Below are 25,015 nucleotides of genomic sequence, written 5' to 3' on the forward strand. Positions count from 1 at the left end.
TCAACGGAGCGAAAGTAAAATTAGCGGGGGGAAAGTCAAATCAGCGGCGTGAAAGTAAAATCAGCGGGGCGATAATAAAATTTGCGGGGCGAATGTAAAATCAGCGGGGCGAAAGTAAAATTAGTGGGACGAAAGTAAAATTTTCGGGGCGAAAGTAAAATTAGTGGGCCGAAAGTAAAATTTACGGGGCGAAAGTAAAATCATCGGGGCGAAAGTAAAATTAGGGGGGCGAAAGTAAAATTTGCGGGACAAGAGTAAAATCAACGGAGCGAAAGTAAAATTAGCGAGGGGAAAGTCAAATCAGCGGGGCGAAAGTCAAATCAGCCGGGTGAAAGTCAAATTTGCGGGGCGATAGTAATATCAGCAGGGCGAAAGTCAAATTTGCGGGGCGAAAATAAAATCAGCGGAGCGAAAGTAAAGTCAGCGGCGCAAAAGTAAAATCAGCGGGGCGATAATAAAATTTGCGGGACGAATGTAAAATCAGCGGGGCGAAAGTAAAATTATTTGGCCGAAAGTAAAATTTGCGGGGCGAAAGTAAAATTAGCAGGGCGAAAGTAAAATCATCGGGGGGAAAGTAAAATTAGGGGAGGGGCGAAAGTAATATTTGCGGGGCAAGAGTAAAATCAGCGGGGCGAAAGTAAAATTAGCGGGGGGAAAGTAAAATTAGCGGGGGGAAAGTCAAATCAGCGGGGCAAAAGTCAAATTTGCGGGGCGAAAGTAAAATCAGCGGGGAGAAAGTCAAATTTGCGGAGCGAAAGTAAAATCAGCGGAGCGAAAGTAAAATCAGCAGGGCGAAAATAAAATGAGCGTGGCGAAAGTAGAATTAGCGGGGTGGAAGTAAAATTAATGGGGCGAATGTAAAATTTGCGGGGCGAAGGTATAATCAGCGGGGCGAAAGTTAAATCTGCGGGTCGAAAATAAGATTAGCGGGGCGAAAGTGAGTTTTCAGGACCAAAAGGTTGCCACGGTCGAGAGTGGAATAAAATACTAAATGCAACACGAGACAAAAGTAGATTTTTCCTTTTTAAGCTCATAGTATCTTGCCACTGTGGCTTAACGAAAATTATAGTTTGCCCAATAGATTTTGAAATTTATTTCATTAGTTCGCCCTTCTTTGAGCGCACAATGCATGAAGCTTTTATTAGTTTGAAAAATGCAGAAATTTGCTACAAAAAAGTAATTGAGACATTGCGATTATTTTTTATGCGAGTTGTTATTTCATACAAAATTCTGTACTTGAAACATGAGAGAGGACCAAGAATTATTTCCGCGAACTTAAGTATGATAATTCAATTGATGATATTCTAAACAAAGAGAAATAATCTTATCTTGATTTGGGGAAAAAATTAATTTATCTGAGGGATCTTTGAGAATTTCATAAAAAACAAATATTTTAATCGGGGTTCGTGACATTTTGTTTCGATTCGTTACGGTAAAGGGTCCCGAACTCATGTATGTAACTTTTCCAAATTCTCCAAAAATTTGTCCTAAAGATTATCTTTTTAGTTATAGGTTTTATTATTTGGTTGACGATTTAGAAATTTTCTTAAAAAGACAACCTTTTTAGTAGCAAATTGAACTTTTTGGATCCAAATTCGTCTTTTTGGTTTATAAATTCAACTCTTTTCTTAGAACATTAACCTTCTCTTTGAAATTAATATTTTGTTGCTGATAATTCAACTGAAATCTTTTTTGGATGAAAACTATTTTTTTTTTTTCTGAAAATTTGGTCTTTTTTATTAAATTATTTTTGTAGTATGTAGAAATGTTGCATCTTCCTTCGATAAAAATTCATCTACTTTGTTGGAAATTCGTATATTTGTGTTAAAAAGTCTAATGAAATATCCTTGAATGAGAATTCAACTTTTTTTTTTTGTTTGAAAATTTATCTTTTTGATTTAAATTTAACCTGTTTTAGTAGAACTTTTATTTTTCTTGGATAAAAATTCTACAGTTTCGTTAAACTATTTCGTAGAAAATGTACTTTTTCTTTAAATTTAATATTTTGGGGTTGAAAAGAGAACTGAAATCTTTTCTGACTCGAAAATTAACTATTTTTTTTCAAAATTTCTTGTTTTTTTAAGTTAAAAATTCGTCTATTTTAAGGAAAATTTCATCTTTCTTGAGTTGAAATTGAACCGCTTGGTGGAATATTCAACAATTTTGTTTGAAATTATACTTTTTGCTTAAAAATTCTGCTGTTTTTTGTTAAATTTAACTATTTCGTAGGAAATGTACTTTTTGTTTAAAATTTACATTTTGGTGTTGAAAAATAGACTGAAATCTTTTCTGGATGCGATTTCAACTTAAAAACTTTTTTGTTGGTTTTTATTAAAAAGTTCATTTTTTTAAGTACAAATTTTATATTTCTTAAATAAAAATGCAACAATTTGGTCGGAAACTCAATTATTTTCTTAAAAATTGATCCTTTTTGGTTGCAAAAATTCGACTTTTTGGATTGAAAGTTCAATTTTTTTGTAGAAGAATATTTTTTGTTAAAAAATTCATGTTTTGGTTTTAAAAAGTCAACTGTAATCTTTTTTAGAATAAAATTACAACTATTATTTGGGATTTTTCAAAAATAAAATTTCTTTTTTTTTACAAAAATGCAATTAATTGGTAGAGAATTCAACAAACTAAATTAAACTACTAAAAAATAATATTTTAAATGAAATTTCATCTATTTGGGGTAAAAATGCAACTATTTCATAAAAAATTCAAAAACGTTGTTAAAAAGCCACCCTTTTTGTAAAAAAAATTTTGTTTTGTATTGAAAATTTGTCTGTTATGGTAGAAATGTCATTTTTTATAAAAATCTAACTTTTTCAGTTAATCTACTTTCCTGGAGTATTCAACTATTTTGTTTGGGAAATTTGTTAGAATCAGTTTATTAAGAATTTTTTTAAGATTTATATTTTTTAATTGAAAAAATGGAATTTAAAAAAAATGAAATTACATTTTTTCTGACAACTTATATTTTTGCTAAAAAAGTTCAATTTTTGTAGAGAAAATGTATTTTCCGGCTTGAAGGTAGAAGACATTATTTTGTTGTATATAAATTAATAAACATTAAATTTTTATCTAGAAAAGTTCAAAAGTACTGTTCCTTATTTTTTTGGGTGAGCTAAATTCGAATCCGTGGTCAAAATTCAAAAATTTTGACTTCAAAATTAAGTATGGCGGTTTTTATATACAAAAATAGTGAAAAATGTTTTATTTTTTTTCAGACATAAAACGCTTTAATATCTTAAAATTTATTCAACCATCGGTGCAAAAAATTCTTAAACTTTAACAAAAAAATTTTATATATATGTTTTTTCTTCCAAAATGGCGGACGAAATGTAAAAGTGTTTCAAAAACTGGTTTTTTGCATGCATAGAACACTACAATTTTTTCAGATTTGTTGAAAATTTTTTTTGCAAATTTCAAATTTTTGATTTTTTGAAAAGTCAAAAATTTACATGTACATAAAAATATATTTACATATACATAAAAATGTTATGTTAAAGTTAAAGAGTTTTGTGTACCGACGGTTGAAGAAATTTTAAGATTTTAACGCGTTTTATGTCTGAAAAAAAATTATAAAAATAAAAAATGAAACATTTTTCACTGTTTTTGTATGAAAAAACCGTCATATTTAATTTTGAAGTCAAAATATTCGAATTTTGACGACGGATTCGAATTTAGCTCACCCAAAAACATAAGTTACATAACATTTGATCTATTTATAGTTTTGTTATACCCACAAAGTTTTCGGTCAAATTCATGTTATAAAATTGATAGGTTTGGTCGTCATTGGGTTAAGAAAAATAAAAAATTAAATCAAGTATATTCTGGGAATTTTGAAAATGATCTCATACACTCTATTTAATTCTACTAGAAACAACCAGCAAAATTTTTCTGTAAATCAAAATTACGGCCTCTATTTTACAACTTATAAAACCAATTAAATAATTTTTAATCTAGTTAAAACCAGTATCATCAACTTATTCTGGTAATGCTGAAAATTAAATTATTAAAAATCAATGGAAGTTTTAGAAAAAATAGAAAAGTTAAAGCAATACTTTCCACTCCATCATGATTCAAGCTCAGTGGGAAAACAAATGAAGAATGTCCTAGAGACGAATTTGGGACATCCCTAAGACGTCTTTGAGAACATGTCTTTTGGACATCCTAGGGTTCATCTTAAAACGTCTTATGTCAGTAAAAAATATTTCCCGTAAACGTCATGTCTTTCAGACGTCTTTACGACATCTTTAAGACATTGGACGTCTTAGAAACATTGAGGGTGCTGACATAGGACGTCCGACAAACGACCCAAAGTCGTTCTTGGATTGTTTATGGTTTTGCGCCCATTGGAGAGGGGAAACAACTCCAAAAATATGGACCAAAGTAGGTGGATTCATTAGGATTAGGATTAGACAGGATTACACTGGATTACTTGGATTGAAGCTTAGTTTAACCGTGCGTTCCAGCGAATTGCCAGAGTTGTTTCCCCCTCGAGAACAGGAAAATAAGTACAGTCACACACTGTTAATAAAACGACACATAACATTCATAGTGCATGGCTGCGATTTCACGCTCAATCTCTTGAAGATTGCTTCACAGTATATTACCTAGGATCGTACAACGCCGAGAGGTTAGTTTGCGGCCATCGCTTGTTACGCGATTCTTTAAAAGAGCCGCTTTCCGGAAAACTCAAGTGTCTAGAATCACGAACATTATTCAGTCATCACCATTGCTATTTCTCTAGTTGCTCGTAGAAACACTTTCAAAGTTTAAAATAATACGCGAGAGATTTGCCTAGTTTTCATTGTTCAATATTGTTCATCGTGCCAATTATTGTTTCCAAAGATGCGGATTATAGGATTAGCAAAAGGATGTGCAAAAAGCTCGAAACTCGAAAATTCGATTTCTCGAAGTTTCCCAATTCGAAGTTCCCAATCTCTGAATAGTTTTGAGCTACCCGAAAGTTAAAACCTTTCATATTTTCATTATTATGCATTAAGCTTTTCGAATAGTGCGAGTTCGAACTTCGCACACCCCCGAGAATTAGAAAATTAAGTTAATTAGGAAATGCAAAGTTAAGGATACAGTAGAAACATGGGACATTCAATTTAGACAAGTTTGGAATCACGTTTAGAGACTGTTTTCAACTGTTGTTAATAGAATATGGAATTTGAAATTATAATATCAGTTTAGGCTTCTTACCGCTGAGTTGTCGGACTCTTGGGGGGAAGTCCCGTCTCCCTGGAGATTTCTCTGCGCTCCTCAATATAAATTGCACGATCAATGTAGTTGTTGTTCATGTTGCCGAGCCCGGAATCAATGTGGTTGTTGTTGATATTATACCCAGAGTTGTTGATATTATTCGGCGTGATGTAGGTTCGATCCGATGCAAAGGTCACCGTAGGTGAGGAATTATTCACGTAAGGAGTGCGTGGATGAACCGGAAATGCCGGAGTCTGTGGTCGAGAGGCGCCCCCAACGCCCACGCTTCCGGGACTAATGCTTCTCTCTGTCCACGTTGACGAGGAATCATTGTGGGACTGGCAATCAAAATCAGGAAGTATTAATTAATTTCCGTTGTAAGGTAACACAAAGTTGCAGAATCATTTCTATTAAAGTCGTTGCGTGTAAACTCGATTTTCTATAACAAGTATTGTTTATGGTTGATTATGAAAATAAAAGATGCACTTATGATATCAGAAGTGATCAACTGGTAAAAGCCGTAGTGCTGTAAAACATGAACTTGAACTTGAAGTGGATTCTAAAAGCTATGAAGATGAATAAGTGCAAGGCGCTGCGACAAACCTGGATACTATTCTGCCATGCTTTTGGTGACTGATTAGGGGAACTGTTAGTGGTATTGTTCGTGTTGATGGCGGCAGCAGAGGATGTTGTGACTGAATTCGCATGACCATTTTTGTTAGTGGGTGATAATCCATGAATTGATGAGATGTCGGCCAAGGACTGAATGAGGCTCACGAGAGGGTCAGCCGAATTCTGTCTGGCTTGTTGCTGATCCACAACTGCCAGTAGACCTGCATCCATCGAGTCTTTAACTCCATTGCTGGTGATGATCGAATTGTAATTTGTCGAGTAGCCGTTTTCACTATACGACTCCCCTTCCTTTTCCCCATTTTGAGATCCCAGTTGTCCTGGCTTCGGGAACTTGTCTTGTACTTGTACAGAGTCTATGTGGTTGTTATTGGTCTGCCGGTACTCCCTCAGAAGTGTTTCCGCTCGGGCGAAGCTGTCGCTTCGAGATTCTGGTCGAGGGGGTTGTGGCTGTTGTTGTTGCTGATTCTGCTTGTCCGTACGATTTGAGTTTTGGTAAAGGTTTACTAGGCCTAGGGGTGGTGCTGCGACTAAGGCCGCACGAGGGGATGACGGAGGGCTCTGTAATGCAAGCCAAGCGCTCTTTCTCAGGCCACATGCTTATCTAATCCATTATGGCTATAGGTAATCGTTATGCAATGTACAAGTCGCTGCGAACCTTCTAGGTAGCCGATCGCTTTTAGAAAAATAAAACAGCGTTCGTGCACTCGCTACTAGCTCTATCAATTTTCTTGGGTTTCGAATTGATGGTGTCAATCGGTATCTTCATGTTCAAAAAAACTCTCTCGAAAAGTACGTCTACAACTTCAAAATTCTATCGTTGGCTGTCCAAAACAACTAATCTACTTTTAGAGTTGAACCGAGTTTTCATTATAGATAATACACAGCAAAAAACAAACAGGTTTAATAATTAAGATACTCTGGTTTAGTATATTATTCACAATTATTTTTAATTTACATTGAATTCTTTACCATTATTTTTAGTTCCTTAAAATTTTCTGAAGTCCTTGGATTTTCTTAGATTATCCGACCTCCATAAATTCATTTAATTTCCTGAATTCTTGAAATTTATTTTATGCTACTAAATCTCTTAAATTTCTTGAATGCGCTCAATTTACTTAATACTTTAAATTCCCTGAGTTCCTTTAAATCCTTGTGTATTTTGAGTTCCTTAAAATAATTGAATTAATTTAACTTCTCGAATCCCCTGAATGTTCCGAAACTCCTGAAAATCTCTTAGTTCCCTTAAATTCTTTAATTGTTTAAAAGAAATATTCTAAATTCTGCAAATGCTTTAAATTCTCCTAATTCTTTGAATTCTCTCAAAATTCTTGAAAATGTCTGAATCCCTAAAACCTCTGAATTGCCTACTTTCTCTAAATGCCGCGAAATCCATCAATAATCTAAATTCTTGAAAGCCCTTAGAAAGCCCTTTTGAAGTCTTATAATTCCCTAAATTACTAAATACTCTAAAAACTTGAAAATCTCTCAATTTTCTGAAACTATTTCACGAAATCCATTGGAATCTTTAAACTTCTTAAATATCCCGAATTCCTTTAATACTATGAATTTCCTGAAATCCTTGAGTATTCAGAATTTCGTAAATTCTAAAGACTCGAACATTCCTTGAATTCCTTAATTTTCTGAAATCTTTGAAATTAGCTAAATTTTCTCAATTTTTTGAATTATGGATTCAGTGAATTCTTTTAAATCATCGAACATTCTGAATTCCTTAAATTCTTTCATTATTTCAACTTCTTAAATTCCCTGAATGCTCCAAAACTACTGGAAATCTCTCAGTATCCTTAAATCCTTCAATTATTAAAAAAAAATATTATAAATTCTGTGAATGCTCTAAACTCTCTTAATTCTTAGAGTTTTCTCAAAGTTCTTGAAATTTTTTCAATTCCTAAAACCTCTGAATGCTTTTCCTAAATTTTCTAAAATCTTCGAATAACCTAAGTTCCTGAAACTCCTGAAATTGTATGAAATCCTCTAATTCTCTAAATTACTAAATGCTCTTAAAAACCTCAAAATCTCTTATTTTTCTGAAATTATTTCAGGGAATACATTGCAAATCTTAAATTCCTTGAATAACCCGAATTCTTGTAATACTCTAACTTTCCTGAAATTCTTGGATATTCAGAATTATTCTGAATTCTAAAATATCCGAAATTCCTTAAATTCCTTGATTTCTGGAAATCTGAATTAAATGTATTCTGGGAATTCTGAATTTCTGAACTTTCTTGGATTCTCTGAAATCCTTGAGTTCCTTAAATTTCCTGAAGTTCCTAAATATTTTAAAATAACTGGATTATGAAATCCTTGAAATTCCTTAAATTACCTGAATATCCTAAATTCCTTGAATATTCCAAATTCTCCGAATTCCTGAAAAGCCATGAATTCTCTGAAATTCTTGATTTATCTGAGTTCCCTGAAATCCTCGATTAACCTGAATTTTTGAAACTTCTACAGTTCATAAATCTTTGAATCCTCTACTGAACTCCATAAAAAATTTCAATTTCTGAATTTTCTTGAATGCTTTATATTCTCTAAATTTCTTGAATTCTTTGAATATTCTAAATTCGCGAACTCCACAAATTCTATGAATTTCTTGAATTCTTTGAAATACTTGACTTCCCTGAATTCTTGGAAATTTATAAATATTTGAATTTCTGGAACATTATGAATTTCCTGAAATTCTCTATATTTCCTGAAAGCCTGAAATATCTTAAATTCCTTGAATATTCGGAATTCATGAAAATATCTAAATTTCCTTGATTCTCCGAATTCCTTAAATATTCTGAATTCCCTGACGCCCTTAAATATTATGATTTCCCGAAATTCCTTGAATTCTAAAAATATGTTGAATTCCTGGAATTATCTCGAATTCCCTGAATTCAGAGAATTTTATGAATCCTCTAAAAAACCCTGAATTATTATAATTCTTCCAAATTTCTCTGAATCCTTTTAATTGTTTTGAAGTCCTTTGAATTCATGGAATGGCAAGCGATTTTTTTTAGACGACCAAGGACAGAGTTAAAGAGTTTTAATTGCACACTCCCAAAGACATTTTTTAACATGGAGGTATCGAAATCTTCTCTATATAGAACTATGTACATAGGACTTTATTTTATTTTCAAAAGATGGTGATTTTTAAAATGGTAAATTACTTAAAAAGAGTGAGTTTCTAAAATGAAATATTTACAGGAGTTTTTAGACAGGAAATGATTATTATAAAAGCATGTTATCATACCAAAGGTAAAAAAAATCATCACTAAAAAATAATTCTTAATTTAATTTGTTTATGTACCTGGTTTTCATTGTATTTTCGGAAATCGTAGGCCCTCTTCACGGCGACAAAGGGTCTTTCATTTACACTTTCTGCTCTTGGTCTTCCGAGTGTTGAGTTTCCGCTGCCATTAAATTTTCTGCTGCTTGACCGCTGCGGAAGTAAAGGACTTGCTGGTGCGGATGTGTAGGCAGCAGTTCTGACGGAATTCTGAAAAAATTGCGATCCGATCACAATCGTCATTTAATAGCAGACCATTTTTTTATTTTTAAAATAAGTTCTTCAAAAATGTTCCAAATTTGTAACTCTTGTTTTATGAAAAGAAGTTACGATAATACTTAGGATGAAAGAAATGCTTTGCGCTTCTACCAATTAGTTTAACAAATGCTGAGCAAACAAAAACAGATCAGCTAAAATGTTAATCAAAACAATTCAGGCAGAACAAGCTAGAACAAATAAAGGCACAAAACAAATAATCAGTTAAATAATTAATCACCTAAAGTGTGCAAATGATGAAATATTTTACGATCATAAACACAATGACTTCCGTACTTCAGATGATTAATTCTTCAACCGATTATTTGTGCTGACCGTTTATTTGTTTGAGATGTTTTAACTGGAGGTATTCGATTACTATTTGTTAAATAATTATTTAGTTAAAAAACCTAACATTGAGATAAGTAGTAACAAGGTACACATCTTGCATTAATCCGTTCAAGAATGGTTTTGAAAAACAGCAAGCTTTTTAAATAGCTTCGTTTTGCGGCTAGTTTAAGAGATTGAATCATCATCATCATCTTGGAATCGCTAAGATGTTGTAAACTTAAGAAACACTTTTTAGGGATTCGAACATCTTCCATTGATAGTATGTTAGCTAACATGTCCAGGAAGAATTTAAACAATATGATTGATAATTTCTTCAGACCTAACTCAAGTCAGGAGATCCTAATTCAAGTTAGAAAAGCTTTACCTTGATGCCCCGTTTTGTGAATTTGATAGATTATATATTGCAAGCTATTCTTAATGGTCTTAAGTAGCATGAAAGATTAAAAAATTGATCTAGCTTACGTGACCCGAAACTGGGTTGATTGTCCAGATATCGTCTTCATCATCTAGAACCGCCGAGTCACTAGCATATCCATCGTGCCTCAAGCGTGATCTTTGCACGCTTTTCAATTCGCCAAGCATTCGACTTCCCGCTTCCTGTCTCCATATTCTTGATGGATTTCTCTCGTCCCTCCTTGCAGCAAGTTTCAACTGTTGTTGTCTCAACCATGACAAACTTCAACATAAAGATGAAAAAGAAATAATACAAGCTGTTTTCACACTTTACGACATGGATATTCCGTTGTTTATGGACAATTTGTTTATAAAAATTGAGAAAGCATTGGTATCAAAGCTTATAAAGCCATCATGGATAAATTTTCAAACTGTCTTATTAGTACAACAATCCAGATTGCTGACGCATCCTGAACTCTTTTGAATCTTTTGAATATTTTGAAACCTCTTAAACCAAATCTTGCGGTAAAAATCGTATATTCTTGCATGCTTAACCAACCTCTACCGTTAGGAAATTTTACGTGGGACTTGTAAGGCTAAAGACCTTTTCTGCTAGTACTGTAAATTATTATTCTTCTACCTTCCTCAGACATAAACTCACGAAGCTACATAAGCTACAATAAATATTGATCCCTGAAAAAAAACATTTCTATGTAAGTGAGTGTATCCTTTGACGCCAGAACACTTGTTAATAATCTAGAATATATACGGTTATTGAGAGCAATAAAATAATGAAAAGCTGCTTCAGTTGTACGAAAATCAAGCCCATAAGAAACAGAGTGCTTGGGGCGACAGACCGCATAAATAAAGGCGAGGATAGTAAAACTGTTCGATCAGTAAAAGTGTTTTCTTATTAGTAAGATCTGATTCAAAATTGCCAAGTCAAAAAGAAAATCTTAAATTAAAAATTTTTGGACTTACACGCTTACTAAGATTCCCCTATTATCCCATTTTTTAGACAGATTTCCTCTTTTTTGCTTTGTCCTCAGTTCTTCGCTTCAATCTCAACTGAATTAATAGAAGCCAATAAGAAAGTCCATTTATGACTTGTTGAAATTTAATTATGTTTGATTAAAAAGTCTATTATTATATTTTTGGATCACAATGCATCTCCTTTTGTTAAAACTTCAACTAGTTTTGTGCAAAATTTGTCCCATTTGCTTAAAAACATTTCATTTGAAATAATTTATTTGTAGTTTCTGAAGTCTAAAATTTCCTAAAGTAAAATAGCATTTACTTGCTTGGCGAACTCATGTTTCTCGGTACAGATTGTTCTTCTTTTTTTACATAGTAAGCCAATGCGCAAGTACGTAAGAAACGATTGATTTGTGGATCGTACATTACTCCGGTTTAGTTGAAACAGAAAGAACTTCTAAGAGCCTCGTAGATCTGCATTTATTTATTGGCGATACTCTTTTAGAAGCAAGGTGGCTTAACGAGCTGACCAGACATAAAATTGTGATGTGGAGCTAAGCTCATCTATCAAGATATAACGGCGAAGTAGCTTGTCGACTAATTTAATGGCTTGTCGTTTTTTCAGATTTCTTTTAATGGGAGCTTCCACATGTTACGAGGTGCTATTTTCAGTATTTTTTGACTCACGCTTCCCTTTTGACAATTCGATAAACCCCTCTCAAAATGTCATGAGACACTGTAACTGACACCCCTACTATTTTTAAAATCGAAATAAAATTGTAATTTTATGTGACCGTCAATCGTACAATGAATCATCACTAGGAAAAAAGATTTTTTTTATCATAAATTGATGGAACACTTCAGTGTGTTTTTTCGTATAACAAAATCTGAGGGCGTACTTTGGTATGCTAATAAGTAATCAAGACAATTTGTCAATACCTTATGTATAATTTGGAGGCTATCGATTATCATTAGAAGGTTAGTTACGATGTACCCGGAAGGGTATGTTGATAGGATTTCTATGAACTATAAGGAAGCCAACAAACCATCATGATGATTGTGATTTTTCTATAATTAATAAAGTTATGCAGAGAAACCAAACGGATAAAAACAAAGTTGTTTATCTTGAAATGCAATCATCTACTGCTATTGTACCTCATAAGAAAATACTGCCTATTCTCATTTTAACGAACTTAGGAATAACTGATGACAGTTCAGCTTTTGATGCCTACAACACAGAAGAGTTTAATGATGATGAACCAGACTTTTTCATCTCACCAGAATTTATAACGCGAAAATGTTTACATCGCGACTCAAGGAATGGAATTTATTTGATCCAAGTTGTAAGATATCAGTATACAGAAAAAGAAAACTAACTTTTTTATCTTTCTTTCAAGTTTCGGCAAACAGCAACAAAACTGATGTTGGGGGTTTTTAATTTGTTTATTGGGAAGCTACACTTAATATTCCTGTTTTCTTTGCTTGTTCGATAGTGGAACTGATACCCAACATTATGTCAGGAAACGATAACCACCTAACACCAATTGATTTCTTTTGCTTATACCACTTCAAATAAAGCTTGGATTTATAAAACAATGTGTAAAATAATATCCAAAAAATATTGTCTTCTGCCTTTCTCTCTTTTGGTAGAATATCAATCGTCTTAGTTTAAAACTCCATATTTTTTTATGAAAACTAATTTATTTCTGTAGAAAATTAAATTATTTTGTTGAAAATTCATGTCCTTTGTTAGAACTTGGTCTATTTGGTAGAAAATTAAAATTGTTAAGAAGATTTGAAGAATCTTAATTTGGGGATGACCCCTAGCTACAAATTACTTGGAACTTGGACACTTGAGCAGTAAATCATGAGCAAGCTGGATTATGCGAAGGCGTATATCTAAGCTGTATAAGACTTGCAACGACTTCCGCTTCCTGGTTCCGTTTCGTATAACCTAATGGTGGAGAAAGAAATCTGTAGAGATTCCGCTTACCACAGCCGATTTAGCGCATCTCGACCATTCTATATTTATCATTATGTCAGAAGACGACTTGGTTCTCAAAATACTCAATGCTTCTGACTTCTTTACTCATTTTTCATACTATTTACTAGTGTGGGTCAAAAATAAAAAACTCTGGAATTCGAAATCGTCACTTTGCGAAAATGTAGCGTATTGGGGTCCTAAAAAATCATAATCACTTTGGCATTAATAGATATTCCGCCTAAAAGAAATGCTAAACAAATTTCTATTTAGATTTAAACAGGAATTATTTCTAAAAAATGATTAAGATCTTCGAAAAATTGGACTGACCTTTTTTTATCTCCAGGAATGTACAAAAATTGAGACTCAAGACAAATATAATACTCTGCAAACAAGAAATTTTTTGAGATTTCTTTTCGAATACGGCTAACCTAGCTGTATATTAATCGATTCCAAACTCATCATTATTTCTTGGGATCCAAAAATGCTATTTTTTCGCGTAGTGATGATTACGAGAGTTCCATTTTTTTTATTTTGACCCACTTTACTATACTCAAATAAATACTTGCTTAAATTTCGAAATCTAGAATTAGGTTCTGAAAAATCGATTCATTTCGATCAGGATTCAATTTGATATTTTGACATAAATTCATCATTCGTAATTAAGTTATTTTCAAAGCGAGATACCTGTAAAAATAAGAAGTACATACTACGAAGATTTTTTTTTCGAAACTAGAAAAAGCAAATTTTTTAAAATTAATTATCTCTATCTTTTTATATAGAGATTATATCATTTTGACCAGGGTTGAAATTGAAGGGATGAAGGGGTTGAAAGGGAAAAATTAATTCATTTTGGTAGAAAATTTCATTAAAAATTAATTTTTTTGTCTAAGTACCAATAATTTCGTTAACTTAATCATTTTGTTGAAAATTCTTTTGTTTTTTTTGTTTAAAGAATGCAGATTTTCAACTGAAAACTGTACCATTCTATTTTTGTTTGTGTATTTATTGTGTTTGTTTGTTGAAAACTCAAATATTTTGTTTGAAATGTCATTTTTGGTTGAATTCAACTGGTTCTTATTTATAATATTAAAATTTTTGTTTGGCTAAAATCTCAATTATTATATTTTTTGTTAAGGATTGATCTTTTCCGGTTGAAAATTTAACAACTTTATTCAGAATTGAAGTTTATTATCAACTTTTATTATTTCAGTTAAAAATGCATTACTTTGATTCGAAACTGAACGTTTTTTTTAAATGCGTTATTATTTTCTTATAAATTAACTTCTTGTTGAAATTTCATATTTTTCGTTCGTAAAACCAATATTTTGATCTAAAATTCAACAGTTTGTTTAAAATTTGTATTTCAATCTAAACAGATGAATATTTTTTGGCTGAAAATTTTTCTTTTTGTTTTGAAAATTTATTTTCGGTTGATGGTTGAACTATTGGGTGAGAATTCGTTTTATCCATTCAATTCGACCTGGTTCTGATTATAAATTTAATTTAAAATTGAAGTACTTGGTTGAAAGTTAAACTATTGTACATTTGTTAAAAACTCCTTTTTGTAGTATAATTCACCATTCTTTTTAAATTGGTTGTATTTTTTCTTGAAAATTCATTTTCTTAAAATAAAATTGAACGATTAATCTTTTTTGTTGAAGATTAATATCTTTGGTTGAAAATTCAACTGCTTAGTTGAAAATAATTCTGTTTTGGTTGAATATTCAAATTTTTTGTTGATAATTTATCTTTTTTGTTAATAATTCAATTATAGCTCTACCTATAAGTTTCTTTCGGTACCCAATTATGTTGAAATTGTTTCTTTTTTTTTTAGTTAAATTCAACTATCTTTTATTTTTCATTAAAACCATTTTTGTAAGAAATATCAACTATTACATTTTAATTGAGGATCCATCTTTTTTTGTTTGCAACTTTAACTTCTAGGTTGGAAGTTGAGATTAAACATTTAAGTTAACAATTTTGTTTTGTTTGAAGTCTTAACTATTTGTTTAAAAATTTAACCTTTTTGTTGGAACTGCAATACTTTCATGTGAAATTTAAGGAATTTAAAGCATTTAAAATAATATTAAATGCCACATCCAGTCATGTGCGGGAAGGACAGGAGAAATCTTGATCGAGCGGTAAGTCTCGCTGGAAATTCAAGCAAGTAGACTTGTCAACGGTCAGTCGAATTCCTTGACCGTAAACGTCAACCTTTCCTGTATCTCACGTTTGCCAGCAACTCAGTACACGATTCAGTTATTTTACTGTATATATGAGATATCGCAGAATTTCTCAAACGCCTTCAAAAACACACTCCACACTCTCTATCTAAAAATTAATGTCACTGAAAATTTAACTGTTCTATTTTTGTCTGAGAATTCACCTTCTTTGGTTACAAATGTTATTACTTTTTTAAAAAATCAACAATTTTGCAAAAATATTATCTTTTTCTGAGTTAAAATTTTTAAAACTCCTTTAAAAGCACACTATAGAATTTCTTCTTTCACACTATCATTGTTTCTTGTGGCGCAATAAAAATAGACAATCAGGTGACTAAAGGTGCTTTGAGTACGGCTTTGGTTCTGACCTTCGAATTGAATCTCGGCTCTCCGAACTTAAAGATCAGGGCCGTGAGAACACTGAAAGTGAATTGACGCAACGTCACGCAGTTATCCAGGTAGGCCGTTGGGGTACAGCACTCTATTGCTACGCTACTGTTTTTTCACGCACCAATCAGCGCGGCGGCGTCAATTCTCGGAACGCACAAACCGGATTTGCTGAAATCGGAGTCTGAGTGTATTTTCTTGTCATTAAAAAAAGTGAAGATTTATATTATGACCGCATTGACCATTCGTGGCAGACGAAGTGTACAATTTACAAGGTGCGTCGCGCATGAGAAGACAATTTATTAATTGTCTCTTTCCAAGAGCGACCACTCTCTTCGTCCTTTTGCGGCGCCCAATTTGGACGCCGCGTTGCAACACGATGCTTTTCGCGGCGGCTTTGCAGAACCAGACGAGAACACCCTATTTTCGTAAGGCCACTCAACCAAATGGGCTGGTTATAATTGCAACCATAATAACATGTCTGACATCTACATAAAAGATTATGAAGGCTTAGTTACACAAAACCGGACGCGTTAACCGAAATCATATGTATTAATTTTTTAGGTTGGGTTGAAAGTCCAAGGATAACAAAGATAAGATCAACGTTGGCACTTTTTATTAATCTCATAAATTAATCTTTATTTGCCAAAACATTATTTGTCGATGATCGGCTGTTTTCAAAAAATCAACTTTTTCAACTTTTTTTGTGTATTGAAATGTTTACTTATTAAATTTTCAGGTTGAATTACGTAAATAGACATTTTTTAAACTTGTTTTTAATTGAAATTCAACAGCTGAAAATACTATCTTTAATTTTATTCAATTTTTTAAAGTTGAGCATTGAAGAGATTAATTTTCAACAGTTCAATTTTTACCAGTTAAATTTACAAAATCTGAGTTTTCAATAACTGAAAATTCAAGTTTCAATCGCATTTAATTTTCAATAGTAGAAAACTCAAAACTTGGAAATTTAACTGTTCAAAACTGAAGCAAATTGAATTTTTAACTGTTAAAAAGTAAAGAAAATTTTACACTTTTGAAAATTCTTTTATTTTTTATTTGACTTAATCTTTAACAGTTAAATTTTAATCAGATCAATTTTCAACAGTTCAATTTTTATCAGGTGACTTTGCAACAGCTGAGTTTTCAAAAACTGAAAATTCAAGTTTTCATTGTTTTCAACCTTCAGTAGTAGAAAAATCAAAACTTAAAAAATTAACTGTGAAAAACTAAAGAAAATTTGCAACTTCTGAAAATTTAATTATCGATTTTCTTCAATTTTTAAAATTCTAATTTTCAACTGTTGAAAAGTAAAGAAAATTGACATTTCAAATGTTAAAAATTGAATTCTGAAATGTTGAAAATTTAACTATTAAAATTCAACGGACGAAAATTAAAGGAAATTGACAAACTGTTAAAAAATTTTAAAAAAGTACAAATTGAATTTTTTACTGTTGCAAATTTAAGGATTGAAAATTCAAATGCTATAAACGCAAAAAAAAATTTAAATGCGATAGTTTGAAAATCAATTTTCGACCCTTAGATGATTCAATTTGCTTAGATTAGATTTTTTTTTGTAATTTCAACGTTGGAAAAATCAATTCCTAATTTCTCTATATTTTAAGAATAGGAGATGTCGAATGCTGCAATTAAGATAAAATTAATTGATTTTTCCACAGTTGAAAATTTAAAAAAACTTAACATGTCGGAAAATCAACTTTCAAAAATTCGAATGTTGAAAATGATAGAAAATTGAATATTTAAATTTTAAGAATTCAACTGTTTAAAAATGCAAAAACTTAACAATTGAATTTTCAAACAATGAAAATTGATTTTTTCGCAGTTGACAATTTAAAAAAAATTTCATCTGTTTGTAGATCAACTTATGAAAACTGAGACTTTAAATGTTGAAAATTTAAACTTTGGAAAATCAAATTACAAAAATTCAAACAGTGAAAATGAGAGAAAATTAAATTTTCAAAGTTTGAAGCATTAAGTGTTAAAAATTCAACTGTTGAAAATTGCAAAAAATTAAAAATTGAATCTTCTAATGTTAAAAACTTAGCTGTTAAGAATTCAACTGTTAAAAATTAAATAAATTGAAAATTCAATAGTTTAGAAATTCATCAACAGGTAATGATTCAATTTTCTTTCATTTTAAATATTGGAGTTACCAAAAACACAATTCAACTGTTGAAAATTTTAAAAAATTAGAAATTAATCCGTTAAAAATTCAATTTTCAAAAATAAAAGATTAAACTTCCTTCCATTTTTAGTTTTTGAATTATCAACTCTTGAAAATAAAATGAAGTGGAAAATTACATTTTCTTTAATTTTTAACAGTTAAATTTTCAACAGATAAATAATAAAAGTGAATAAAAACTTTATTCAATAAAAATTCAAATTTATTAATTTATTGAAATATTTAGTTATTTAAAAATTGTAAAACAGTTGAATTTTTATTAAAAATAAGCAATTCATTCAAGTTTTTTAAATCATTTTGAAAAAAGACGATTTTTCGAAAATGGCTCGACCCTGGCAAATTATTTATAAGATTTAAATAAAAATCCAGCCTCTGATCATCTCCTCGTAAGAAAAAATATTTTTTCATTAAAGAAAATTTCTTTGTATCAAAGAAAAGTATGCGTTTTGCAATCTAAGACAAGTTTCTTAGATTCAAAAATAATTCCTTGGTTAAAAAATGGTCTTTTCTCCGAATAGAATAAAAAAAACTTTAATTAAAGACGAATTTTTCAAATTGACAAATTCTTCAGACCACAGAAAAGTATTCGGACTAAAATGTGAACGAAAGTTAGTCAAAGCTACATAAATAAACCATAAGATTATTTAAAACGCAGAGACGCGAGTCTAAAATTTTTGCATTTTTCAAGAATTAATCGTCTTAGAGATGCGTGGGCGAACTCATATAATTATATTAGTGACTTCGCGAACAGAATTATCTTGGCCATTTCCTGCAGAATCAGTAGAAATACACGTATAATATTTTTTTTGGCAGATAGCTTTAACTATGTTTCTCTCTGCACTTTTGCTAATAATCGACTTTAGTAACGACCAGTAACGACCAGTAACGACTTAATAATTTCCTAGCTGTCAGATTCGCGAATTTTCATTTAGATGCAATAAATTGTAACCCATAGGACAAAAACTATAAAAATTCCAAAAACGTCCTTTGGTCGTTCCTAGGACGTCCTATGTCGGCACAATCCACGTCTCTTTTATTAGGTGTCCGTCAAAGGGCGTTTATAAGACAACTTTAGGTCTTTTGTTTTTACTAAGTTAGGATCATTTTAGGATAATTTCAATGGTAAATTTTAGTGTCAAAAATAATAAGTTGTTATTAGCAGAGATATTTATGGTTTTCTTTAATAAATGTGATTCTTTTCGAAATCTTGTGATATTAGCTTTCTCTAAAAATATATATATATCACGATAATATCCAAAGCATTGTTATCGCTTTTTCTCAATGCCGATTCGTTAATTTGAAAAATGCAAAGGGATAAATGTTGCAAAATTCACACACCTTATTAAAAATTGAGTTTCAGTTGAAAGGCAGGGATTAATAATGTCGAATTTGTGTGCATAATACAACTGAAAAAAATTTAGGATTTATTCATGCAAAATTTTATTATTACATTTTTACTTAAAATAATTAGGACTTTTCTACAAAATTATAACATTTTCAACCAAACTAATAAATCTTTGGAAAAAAAGAATTCTTGCATGAAAATGATATAGTTGATATTTTAGGTCAAAAATATTTTAATTTTCAATAAAAAAAACTGTTAAATTAAACCAAAAAATACAAATTTAAAAAAAAGAATTGAATTTTCAACACAGCAATTAGCTTGCGCTACCAAAGCGAATTTTCAATCAATTTTTTTTAAATTTTTCACCTAAGGAAGAAGCATTTAACTAAAATGATGCATCTTAAATCATAAAAATCAATTTGTAACCAAATAGTTGAATTTTCAACCCGAAAGATAAATTTTTTACCAACAAAAATAAAAATGATCAACACAATAAATTAATTTTCAAATAAAAAAAAAGATAAAACTTCAACGAAAATAGAATGGTTTAATTTTAAGTTAAAAAAGAAGGTTTTAAGAAAATTAAATAAATTTTTAAAGAAATAGTTTTATTTTTAACCATACAATGAATTTTTTACAAGAAAGATCAAATGTCAATAAGAAAAATTCAACAAAAGTATTAAACGAATTAAATTTCAATTAAAAGCTTTAATTTTCTACAAAAAAAAAGAATAATTTTGAGCAAACAGATGAATTTTCAACTAAAAAATATCAAATTTCAAAGAAAATAGAGTAGTTTCATTTTGAGTTAGAGAAATGAGTAGTAAACAAATCAAATATATTCTGAACGAAATAGTAACATTTTCAACTAAAAAGATTAAATGTAAAAAAAATTTAGTAAAATTTTTAATCAAAAAGCTAATTAAAAAGAAAAAATTTCAACAAGAAAGGTTCATTTCCCAACAAAAGGAAAAAGACAAATTTTTAACAAAATATATGAATTTTCAAATAAAAAAAATCAACGTTAAAAAAAGGTTTAATTGCCAGTTAGAGAAACATAATAAAATAAATTTTCAACGAAATAGTTATATTTTCAACAAAACAACTGTATCTAATATATATTTTTTTAATTTTAATTAATTATTAAAAAAATTTATTAATTTATTAATTCTTTATTAAATTAATTAATTTAATAATTTATTTAATTTTTTTAATTTTTGCATTTTTTCTTATTTCTAGAATTTTTTCAGAAATAGGTTTGAACTATTACTTAAACGTTCAATTTTAAATTAGAAGTTAAAAATATTTGTTATATGCTCAACGAATTTTGGAGAACCCGGACACAACCATATCTGAAGGTCTCAAACAAACAACCTTCGCATTCCGCTCTACTTATGGCAGATAAAATTCTGTAATTAAATTCTGGTTAGTAAATAAGTTAACATATTCCAAGAAATTGTTACTTTCCGCTCATCAAAATTTTCAAAATAAGTTAGAAATTTTCTAACAGTGGATCTATCTTAGCGAGATGGAAATCATTCTATTTCTCGCCTGCGTGACTTTCATTGTTTTAAACAGTAAGTTTAATGTAAAACAACATTATAACATTAGCGTTTTTGTCTGCGAAAATTCAAACTCTATACATGAAAAATATCTTCTTCTATAAAATTTTTTAATAAAATTGTATGTTTCATTCGTAAAAAAAAGAGTTAAAATTTTAAATAAAAAAAGTAACTCTTTTAGAGAAAAATCATTTTTTCTCTTCTTTTTAAATTCAACTGTTTTTTATTAAAATTTTATCAATTAACGTTTACTCCTTTTGGTGGAAAATTGGTCTATTTTTTGTCTTTTATTAGTCTTTGTTTAAGTTTTTTTTAATTAATCCTTTTTATTTGAAAAATTACATGCTTTTACAATCATTACATTTTACAAAATTACATTTATTACATAAAAATAAATTTTTGGTTGTTAATTTAACTAATTTTGTAAAAACAAGTTTTTCTTTTCAAGAAAATTGATCTTTTTAGTTAAAAATTCAACTATAAGTTTGAAAATTGATCTACTTTTTAAAAAACTATTCTTGTCATTTGCAAATTCATTTTTTTTGTTAAATGTTCATTTCTTTGGCTAATAATTCGAATATTTTTAACAAATTTAACTACTTAGTTAAAATGGTTTTTTTAAAAATTAATTTCTTAGTTAAAAATTCGACAGTTTGGTAGAAAATTAATCTTTTTGTTTAAAAATCCATCTTCTTGTTATAAAATTCAGTATTTTGTTCAAACCTTTTTTTGGTTTAAATTCAACTTTATTTAATTTAATATCAAGTGTGATTCTTTTGTTAAAGATTCATTCCTTTACTTTAAAATTAATCTCTGTGGCTAAAAATTCAACTATTCCATTGTAAATTTTTTTTGTGTTAAAAATCATTTTTCGGTTGGAAATTTAAATAATTTTTTTTAATTCGTTTTTAATTTCTCGAAAATTGTTCTTTTTATTGAAAAATTGAAATATATGTTTTAAAAGTCATCTTTGCTCTAAAAACAAATAATTTTCCGAAGAAAAGAGAAACTTATTTTCACAAAATTATATGCAGAAAATTATTTTGACCAGTAATAAGCAAAATTTAACATCAGAATTAACTAATTAATTACCCTGGTCGACAAAATAACATCTTTACATTATTTCATTTTCAGTTTATTTGTTTTTTATTTGTAAGATTAATTTCTTTCGATAAAAATTGACCTATTTCATTGGAATTTGTTTTTTGCTTATTAAATTTGCAACGTACAAATCAAGTATTTTATTTCAATTTCGCCTTTTTTGTTTAAATTAAACTGTTTTATATTTAATATTCAAATAATTTCAGGTAGGAATATCAACTATTAAATTTGGAGTGGAAAATTTATCTTCTTTTAGTCAAAGTTTTACTAATTGGAAAGTAATTTTTTGTCATCAAACGTCATCTTTATGGCTAAAAATTTAACTGTTCTACTTCAAAATTCTTCTTTTTTTTCTTGTTAAAAAATCATTTCTGGTTAGAAATTTAAATAATTTTTTTAAGTATCTTTAAAAATTGCTTGAATTGTACCACAAATAATAAGTTTCAAATTATTATTTATAATTCAAAATTCAATAATATCACTTACAATTTCATCATTTTTTGAATAGAACCATTAAAATCGTTTAGTTCAAAGTATGGAAGATCCTTGGAATTTCAAACATTCAAGGCTTTCTGGCTTTCATTCAAGGACCTCTGAAAATTCTTAAATTTTGAACAGTTTTAAAAACGGTTTTAATTTTTTATTGTTTAAGTCTTCCAAGACTGCATTATAAAATTCTTTAAATTAAAAATGTACGCTTAAAAATGAAAAAATGAAATGTAAAAGTTTGTTAGGTAAAAGATTTCCAAATAACGCATTATAAACTGAATGGTATTATAATTAAAGAAGATAAAACATTAAGTGATTATTTCAAAAATGGTAAATATCGAATTTCGACGGATTTTTCAACTAAAATTTTCTAAAATTCCCATTAAAAAAATAAGTTCCCAGTGGGCGAAAAAATTAACGAGTTGCTAGAGACCTCCTTCGGACGTTCCTAGGAGGTCCTATGTCAGCACAAGCAACGTCTCTATGAGGTCCAATGTCCAAAAGATGACCTAAAGATGTCTCAAAGACATGGACGTTCTCAGGACGTCTTTCGTACTGACATTATACTTCTTAAGAGCATCCTTCGGGCATCCAAAAGACATCTTAGACATTTTAGGGATGGCCCAAAGACGCCTCTAGGGCATCCTATGTCAGCCCAATCAACGTCTCTAAGGCGTCCACTATCCTAATGATGTTTTAAAGATATAGGACGTTCACGGGACATCTTTCGTTCTGACTTTAGACCATTTAAGAACATCCATACGATTTCGAAAGCCATGTTACAAAAGATGTCTCAAGGATATCCCGAAGACGTCTAGAAGAGATCCTTTATTTGTTTGCCCATTGGGAATACTTGCAGTTATAAAAAGTAGATTTAACTATTTAGTTTGATTGATCTTGCTACTCGCTTTATTGGAATTACAATGCGGGTACCATGAATAACCCAGGAACGTCCTTGGTTCGTTTTTAGGACGTCCTATGTCAGCCCAATCCACGTCTCTAATATGTTTGTTCGTACTGATATTATACTTCTTAAGGGCATCCTTAGGGCATCCAAAAGACATCTTAGACATTTTAGGGATGTCCCAAAGACGTCTCTAGGGCATCCTTGAATAGGACGTCCTAGGAACGACCCAAGGACGTTCTTGGGATGTTTATCGTTTCGTGCCTACTGTGAGGGGAAGTAGGTTTAAATCTGCCAGTTGAGAATAAAAAACATTCCTTTTTAATAGTAAATGTCAGATATCAATAAGTTATATTATACGCAAAGTGTGTAAAGCAGTTTTCCGACTTTTTCTCCAGTTTCTTCTAATGAATTATCAAAGATTGGTATTTTTATTACAGTGGAATTTTCAGACTTACTTCTTCTACTACCACTGAATGGAGTTTGACTTTTTACTAGTTTAAGTTTTAATTGCAAATCAGCAAATAAGTAGTCATACATAAATATAATAAATAACTGCAATATTATTTCAAGTTAAGCTTCATTGATTAATTTATTGTAGAGTGTATTGATTAAGGTAGAAGAACTCTTCGACCATTGTTTGAATAAATTTAATGGAATTAATTTAATAATAATTAATATAGACCTTCCAGCTTGACTCTCCTAATTGTTGTATCTAATTAAAATTGATTTTGATTGGGTTTTTTCTTTTCAATAAAAAAATGTAGTAGTAAAAAGTAAAATGGATAAGGCACTTTCAATAGAGTTGCTAGAAAATGAATAAAAAATTCAAATGTTTGGGACTAGGTTTCTTAATTGAAGAACATTATTGTTAAATAAAAATATTATTATCTAATATTAACTCTCACTTATTTTTTTAAATCTCTGCAATGTTTCATTTCTGGGAAATTTAAAAATAGATTTAAATTTTCATATCCTTCAAAGTTTTTTTCATGTCAGATTTGAGCTTTTTAACGTAAACAGTATTTTTATTAAGTAATAAAGCTAACAATTAAATATGTTTATAAACGATCTTATTTTTTGCAACTATTTATATTTGTGCAAAACACCATAAAATTTAGAATAATATTCAGCAATTGACAACATGTAAAAAAAATTATTTGTTTTTATATTTTAAAAAATCAATAATTGCAAGGCTACTTAAAGATTTAAATACTTAAAGAATAAATTTTGTTGTCCAAGATAAACTTAAAGCAATGCTTAGATGATTTTTTTATCATGAAAGATAAATTAAAAAAAAAGGATGAGTAACAAAATAGTTCATTTTTCAACAAATTAAATAAATTTCGAATGAAATCGTAGAATTTTAAACATGTAGAGATGAATTTTTAACCAAGAAAGAATAATTTTCAACTAGAAAGATTAATTTTATATCAAGAGTCAAATTTTAAATGAAATTTTAATAAAACAGTCGAATTTTGTACATAAACGATAAAGTTTGTATCCAAAAATAGAATAGTTATTTTCAGTTAAAAAAAGTGTTTTTCGACAAAAAAAGAAACAAATTTTGGACCGGTTAAATCAAAAAAGACAAATTATTAACAGCAAAGGCCAAATAGTAAGAAAAAAGTTAATTACTTAACTTATAAAATATGAATTCTCGACCATTGTTTTTTAAACAAAAACAATGTATTTTCAAGAAAATAGTTAA

The 25,015-nt window shown here is 29.7% G+C and overlaps 1 protein-coding gene across 6 annotated transcripts in view; it reads right to left on the bottom strand.

The window, feature by feature from the left end:
* Positions 1-25,015, bottom strand: part of LOC117168125 (tensin-3) — a 639,780-nt gene that overhangs the window by 22,480 nt on the left and 592,285 nt on the right. For 3 of the 6 annotated variants that reach the window (XM_033353532.1, XM_033353536.1, XM_033353535.1), the window contains 5 exons: positions 10,202-10,415; positions 9,155-9,343; positions 5,815-6,402; positions 5,212-5,549; positions 4,617-4,706 (listed from right to left, as the gene is read on the bottom strand). In XM_033353532.1, the coding sequence (XP_033209423.1) occupies positions 4,617-4,706; positions 5,212-5,549; positions 5,815-6,402; positions 9,155-9,343; positions 10,202-10,415 (1,419 nt within the window). The remainder of the gene's footprint in view (positions 1-4,616; positions 4,707-5,211; positions 5,550-5,814; positions 6,403-9,154; positions 9,344-10,201; positions 10,416-25,015) is intronic. The other 3 variants (XM_033353534.1, XM_033353537.1, XM_033353533.1) reach the window with 3 other exon arrangements.

This window comes from Belonocnema kinseyi, chromosome 2 (assembly GCF_010883055.1).
Source record: "Belonocnema kinseyi isolate 2016_QV_RU_SX_M_011 chromosome 2, B_treatae_v1, whole genome shotgun sequence".
In the NCBI taxonomy this organism is placed as follows: Eukaryota; Metazoa; Arthropoda; class Insecta; order Hymenoptera; family Cynipidae; genus Belonocnema; species Belonocnema kinseyi.